The 7239-nt window shown below is 50.7% G+C and overlaps 1 protein-coding gene across 1 annotated transcript in view; it reads left to right on the forward strand.

The window, feature by feature from the left end:
• Nucleotides 1-5273: 5273 nt before the first annotated feature.
• The window catches only part of CSDC2 (cold shock domain containing C2), a 7303-nt gene continuing 5337 nt past the window's right edge, over nt 5274-7239 (forward strand). The window contains exon 1 of the mRNA XM_005421873.2: nt 5274-5495. Within this exon, the coding sequence (XP_005421930.1) occupies nt 5289-5495 (207 nt within the window). The 5' untranslated portion in view covers nt 5274-5288. The remainder of the gene's footprint in view (nt 5496-7239) is intronic.

The following is a 7239-nucleotide window of genomic DNA, read 5'->3' on the forward strand; positions in this document are numbered from 1 at the left end:
CGGGGGACCGATTTTGGCCGATATAAACGTGGAAAGGGGCTCAGTGCCCGGGCGTCCTTTGCAGGGCTGCAGTGTAGTTCCCTCCTTCCCCTCCACCTCTGGGCACTTTCTCCCGTGCCACAGCTAGAACAATTCCCCACTGCAGTTTTCCGATTTAATTTATCGTTTCCGTGAACTTCAATCCAGATAGGGCAGCAAAGATCACAGGAGCATGGAACAGGTCAGATAGGAAGGGACCACGGTGGGGCATCTGGTCCAACCTCCCTGCTCAAGGAGTGTTGATAAATAACAGAGAGAATAGGAATTTTCAGAGATAGTCTTCTGTGTATCCTACGTAGATAAAGAATGCTTGCTTTCTAATGCTTCAGATTGTGTTACAAAGTTTGTTTCCCAGCCATTTTGGTATGGTGGCCATCCCAAAGCACATGGTGCAGGAATCGCATCCAGAGGGTTCTTGCGTTCCCTCTGCAGTGAGGGAGACTCCACAGCCTCTTGGGCAATCCGTTCCAGTCTGTTCCACTGGTCTGGCACCTGCACAATAAAAAAGTTCTTCTTCACAGTCAGGTGGAGCTTCCTGTGCACCAGTTTCTGCCCCACTGCCTGTTCTATTGCTTGGCACCATCGGGAAGAGCCTGGCCCCAGCCTCCTGGCACCTTCCTGTGCTGATACACATTGATGAGGTCCCCTCTCAGTCTTCCCGAGCCTGAACAGGCCCAGCTCCCTCAGCCTTTCCTCATAAGAGAGGAACTCCAGTCCCCTGATTATCCTTGTTGCCCTCTGCTGGACATGCTGCAGGAGCTCCATATCTCTCTTGTGCTCAGGAGCCCAAAGATTAAAGTCTCTGCCATTTCTTCAGCTGTTTGCCCACATCTCCAGCAAACCTAGGTGGGTTTATAATCCTCTTTGCATCTGGAAGTCACTCACAACTGTGTCTGCCCAGTGCTTAGGTCAAGGTTCTTTTCAGGGACAAACTGCCACCATCCAGAGCTGGAATAATTTGTGAGTGTTAATTGCCAAAAAAGAAACCAACCCCCCCTGGATAATTTTTGAGGCCTCGGTGTGTTCTGCAGTGAGGGAATCAGTGTGAGGGAGAAGCAGCATGAGGGATGGCAGAAAACAAGGGGGTGTGCTAACGTCTGAGGTTTGTCAGGGAAATGAAAGGAGGTTGTTTGAAGTGTGCTTAAAAAAAGATCTGCCAGGAAAACCAAACATCCCTGGCTGACAGTGAAAACTGCACTGTCAGCATCATGGCTTTGATGCTAAGGCTAAGTGTGTCATCCCCCACGCTCCCCAGCAGCGTGTGGTGGGACAGTAACGAGCAGTTTAGGTAAGAAATCATTAAATGTTGAGCTGTCTGGGAAAGGGAGGGGGAAACAAGGTTGGAAATACCGTGGTTAGGCCTCATTATGAAAGTACCTGTCTTGGACAAGGAGGTGTTGATTTCTTCTCAATTACTCTGTTTTATCAGGGTCTATTAGGTTGCGGGGTTGTTGTTGTTTTTAAATCAACGTGGCTGGTCTGCCCATGTTTGGCATGTTAGTAATAAATAGGGGGCCCAGAAACAAGATTTCCCCTGTCACCTGGGAAGAGCAGCATTTTTCTTGGAGCAGCATCTACTGTCTCAGCAAGGAGCTCTGCTGCCAGCACAGCAGACACCACTGTATCAGAACACCTCAACCCAAATCCCCAGAGTTTCTTGCTGCTCTTGTCCTACTTCAGGGAGCCTTACAAAGGCTCCTTTCTCCTGCACTCCACTCAGGGCTGCGCTAATCTCGGCACAGCACAGCTTTGCTGGCACACATTGCACATCCCTTGCTGGTCTGTCCTGGCCTCATGCAGGTCTGGCAATGCAAGGTTTGACCTTTATCTAGTGCAGCTTTTGCAGGTGTCTGTAGCTACTTCACAAGAGCAAATTGTTCTCAACCCTGTCCTGACGGCAGGGGAAGAAATAACTTTGGTATCACACAAGGAAAGAGAACTTAGGCACTGGTGGTTTTGGCAAGGTGATCACTCTGGGGGCTTGTATATAAGAACTGTAGGGTTAAGTAGGGGCATGTGCTCAGGGAATACTAGACTGAAATACCTGGGAGAACATGGGAGATGGAGAGAAGAGAATTTGGACAGAGTCATATCATACTTCCATTTCTAACCCATTCTTGAGCTAACATTTTCCACACTTCCAGTAACCGTGCCCCATCGGGGACTTTTGGGTGCCCAATACAATGCAGACACATCTTCCTTCAGCCTTATCCACAGCCCCCCAGAAACAGCTGTGTGAGCAGCAGGTCTGCAGATCTTGCTTCACACTGTCTTGGGTCCTATGAGTGAGGTCTTTCGTGTGCTGTGTGCAGACACCAAGCAAGATGTGCAGTATCTCTCTCCTGTATCAGCTCTGTGATTGCCAGCAAGGATTGAATGCTGTGGGCCACTCCTCAGTAAGGACAATAAGATTCTTCTTTTCTCTGCAGCTGTGTGTTTCACTGAAACTTGCAGGTACTTCAATTTCATGCTGGGAAAACTGAATTGCAATGTGTGCAGCGAAAGCTGCTGATGGCACTGTTGGATGAGCTTCACTGCCTGGGGCACCAGGTTACAGTCACCCCAGAGCTGAGACTGCCTGTCAGTGTTTCAACCTCCACCAGTAACATCCCAGGCTGTGGGAAATTGTTTCCAGTCTCGCTTTCTTCAGGTAGCCCCTCCCCAATCCCAAGTGGTACATGCCTGGGCTGTCTATGCATGACAGATGTTGCTCTGTTCCCACCTAGGTTTTCTCCCCGGAGAAATTCCATATTTCATAAGTGCTGTCTTCAATGTAAAAATATAAACAAAAGCCAAATTATGCTCTGTAGAATATGGGTGTTGCCTCAACTCAGCTAATGGTTATGCTCAGAGTTACACTATATTGCTGCTGCTGAAGTGTCTTGCTGTTGGAGATGATGTGAACAGCTTGGTTTTGCTGACTTGTCTCCTCCCAGTAACACTGCCATGGTGAATACCCAGAAATCCACAGTGCCTGTACATACTTTTTTACACATAGTCACAAAGTCTCTAGAGTCTCTCCCAGCAGTATTGGGGCTTTTCCAGTATTTCAGAGCATGATTCTCAGTTGCTGGGTTGTTTTGGTTTTTTTTTTAAGCTTTAGCTGCTGGAATCCAGGGGTCGCAGAAGAGTTTTTCTGTCCCTCTGAGAAAATACCAGACATTTCTCATTCTCTTGATTGTACAGGAGGATTGGAACCTTTGAGGAAAATGAAAGGAGCCCCCAAATTACTTGGTTTAAGATTTCCTCTGTCCCCACGTGCCCATGGCTCTTGGAGAAAACTGGCTCAGGAATGCTAGGGGAGGTGAGTGGTAATTTGCCTCTCAGCAGTTCTGGCCCTCCTTTGATTGACTCCAAAGGAATTATGTATCTTCTCACATAAAAAGTCCTCCCCGCTCCTGCCTTTGCTTCCATCTCTGCAGGCATCTCTGGCACCCCCACTCCCACTCTCTGTTTGATCAAAGCTTCCCCTCTTCTCCTTTTATCATTTTTAAAGCATGCCTGCTTTAGACTCTCTGCCTTCTCTGCTGCAGCACATGCCCAGAGTCACCTTCCAGCCGAACATCCTTCAAGTTCCTGTGCATTTTCCTTCAAGAGCCTTTATGTGGGAGAGCCAAAGCTGTCCCCCAAGAAAGGAGAAGCCATCTCAGAATAAACTCAGAGTGAAGATTGAGAGCTGGCTGAGGCCTCCTCCCCTTCTTTTGCAAAGTTCTGAAGAGTAGACTGGAGAGATAAGACTTGTGGTGTCTGTAGGGCATGAATTTGGCTCCTGTTGTGTCCTGGAAAGCTACTGGAAAAGCCACAAACAGAGTGTGATGGGCAATGGCAGAACCCACTGGCACTTGGAGTTTCAGTGCTTCTTGGTGCCCTTGCCATGGGCTGTTCTTTGCCTATGGAGCTTTTTTCTGCATTATAATTCATTGACAGGAGAGAGACAAGTGCTTTGTGATCTCATCCCTCTGTCAAAGCCCTTGGGACAGCCCCATATCAACACCCAGTCCCGGGATGGATGGATGGATGGATGGATGGATGGATGGATGGATGGATGGATGGATGGATGGATGGATGGATGGATGGATACAGCCAGGTGGAGCAGTTGTAACCCTCTTTCCTGACTCTATGCCATGCCTCGTCATTCCCACACAACTTGTGTGCCACCCTGCAGCCCTGAGGGCTGTTTGTGGAGCAGTTCTAGTTAGCATCACCATGCTCAGCTACTTAGAATGTATCAAGGAAAGAGTTTTAGGAAACAAAAACAGCCCATGACCACCCCATGTCACAGGACACCCATAACAGCTCCCTGCAGCACTGACACTGCACCATGGTTGTTCAGGGTTGTTGTAAATTTTATTCCAGGATCACAGGGACTTGCTTGGTAAAGTGCTGATATTGACTACCTTTCTACTCCAAAATGAGGCTGATATCATCTAAATCCCCACTGAGTTATGCCTACCCAGCCTATTCTTACCAGCCTGCAGTGATGGAGACCCTGGTGCTTGGCCAGGCAATCTACTTGAGTAATTAACTGTCTGTTCTGTTAGAAAGTGTTTTCTAATGTCTAGCATCAATCTTGTTCTTTGTAATTTAAACCCCATTACTCCTCACCCTATTCCCCAATGGACTCAGCCCTTGTCCCACTGCCCCACACCCCGACTAGAGAAAGTCTCAGGCCAATTTAGGGCATGGCCTCTGCCCGCAGAGGTGGATCCCCTGAGCATGGTCACACAAGCACGGGGGGAAACAGAAAGGAAAGATCTTTTGGCACAGTGTGCTGATAGAAATGAGACCCTTAGAAAGCACGTGGGTTTGTGATGGCTGGCTGTGAGCCCGGAGGCAATGGGGCAGTAAGAGGAGTTTGTGGCATGCACCTCTGTTCTCTCCTACTGTAGTACCCAGGGGTGCTTGGGCCGGCGCGAAGAGCGGCTGCAGGGCACCAGTGAGACTTGGGGTGACAGGGGAGAGGTTTCACCCATTGCGAGGGACCCTGTCCGCATGCCTGCCTGCAGAGCACATCACATCCTGCTGTCCCTACAGCCCGTGGGCTGCCCCACTGCGTCCGACTGTGCCACCGGCGTGCGTCACTTTGCGCAAGCGGAGCGACGCAGCCCCCCGGGGCCGACCCTCGTCACCTGCGGCCCCCCATCCAGACTTTCTCCTTTAAGCCCAGCTAGCTCAGAACTGACCAGGCTGATCCCTCCCACCTGCCCGCTCCCCCTGGCCCGGCCCTGACGTCAGGGGAAGGCGTGCGGATGCGTGCGTGTTCGAGGCGCACATCATCCATCGCACATCAGACAGCGCACATCCATCAGCCGGCAGGCAGGCAGCCGAGACAGCCCCCGGAGCCGGGCTGCAGGCGACACCGCTGCTCCTCGCCCAGCAGCGGAGCAGCGTCCAGCCCCTCCGAGCCCCGATGCTCTGCAGAGCGCCGCTCCAGGGAGCCCGTCGCTGCTAAGGAGGTGGGTAAGGGCAGGCACAATGGCCATGCAGCGCGCCAGGGCTATTGTAGCTGGAGATTAAACTTCACGGACCACCTTTTTCTGTGAAACCTGCTCTTTCCTTTTGACGGTGGAGAGGTGCGAGGATGAAGCGTGACTTCCCTCCTCCGGTTTGGTTATTCCCCACCAGCCTCAGGAACAATAACTCCCCTGGGGGTGGCGGCGGCAATGTTGCACGTCTGCTTTGGCTTGGGGGCAAATAATCCAGGGCTTTGCCACGGAGGGTTGAGCTCAGATGGGATCCGGCTCTCGGATTGCCGGGTGAGCGGGAGGCAATTTGTGAAAAATCTGACTTATTAAAGTAGGCTGATAGTGATGGGGGCTGGAATTGGGATTTCTTTGGACTGGCTGCACTATCCCTGCCGATGGCAAGTTAGATCCACAAAGGAGGAAGGAAGGACATAGGCGAAGATGTCTGTGCCATGTCTTTGAACAGATACTATGCTAATTAAAAAAATAAAAACCATCACAAGAATGTAAATAAATCTCACAAATTTGATATTTGGGAATGATGATAATGCATACATGCTTAAAAGGTAAATCAAGCCTCCATGATGGTTTCTCCCTTTGCTTCTCCTTTGCGTTTGTCAGCCTGCTTGCTTTCCCTCATGGCCTCTCTGAGAACTGGGCAGCCCAGCACTGACTAAGGGAGCTTTTTATAATCAATCCATAAAGGTGACATTCATATTTTAGCGCTAAGCAGGCTGTATCGTAGGCGAGACTATCTCAGCAAAGATCTCTGGAGTTGGGAGTGTGATTGGCTTAGCTGGGGAGGGGATGCTGTCAGTGTGCATTGCCCAAAAAATGCCTAATTTTATTTTTCCTATAGTAATTTGTCTCATAAAAGGGGTTTGTAATAGGCAGGGTAGGTGAGAAAATTGCTTTGCTTGGTATTTTACTCTTAACATGATCTGGTGACCAAAAACGGGAGTGGGGGAGCTGAGAGGCTTTCATTAGCATCGGGCAGAGACAGCATTTATAAAAATCTGCCAGACACCAAGGCTGTGAGCCTTCTCCAGGAAGGAAGGATGGAGAAACATAGCCCAGCCAGCGTTGCAGTGGCCCTGCTTGCGGAAACCCCTGCCTGGAGCCATCGTGGTTCCTCAGCTGGTTCCTGTCCTTCATGGCAGCCCCCCTGGGATCTCTGCTGGCCACCGTGTTGTTGTTGGGTCCCTTGGCAGGTGAATATGTCCAGCAGCAGAAAAATTGGATTTTTGTTCTTGCATTGAGCTCTGGGGACACGCTCATGCGGCTGGAGGGGTGTAGCTCTTCTCTGTTTCAGCTTGTGTCTAGACAAGCTAAGTCTGGGGGGGGAACAGCCTCCCCGAGAATGGCAGCGGGCCAGAGCATTGCTTTCTGTGCTCCACAGAAGGGGTGAGGAGATGGCTGCTGGCAGCTGGCTGTTGGAGATGGGGTGTCTTTTTTTCATACAGAGACCTTTTTTTCTACTGGGGCGGGTTTAGAGGGGTAGTAAACCTGACTCCTGAGCTGAGGCCACTGGCAGTCGCAAGGGATGGAGAAAACGTGATGGAGAGTGGCATGGGAGAGCCCGTGCAGGAGATTGCTGCAAAAGGCAGCAGAGGGAAAATAACCTGCAGCTCCTTGGCTGGGGCAGGGGGAGCAGTGGCACTCGGGAGAGCCGAGCGTGGTGGCAGGCAGCATCCGAGCTGGGGATTCACAAAGATGCAGGCAGCTTCCCAGCTGG

The sequence above is a fragment of the Geospiza fortis genome, unplaced genomic scaffold (assembly GCF_000277835.1).
Source record: "Geospiza fortis unplaced genomic scaffold, GeoFor_1.0 scaffold173, whole genome shotgun sequence".
Taxonomy (NCBI): Eukaryota; Metazoa; Chordata; class Aves; order Passeriformes; family Thraupidae; genus Geospiza; species Geospiza fortis.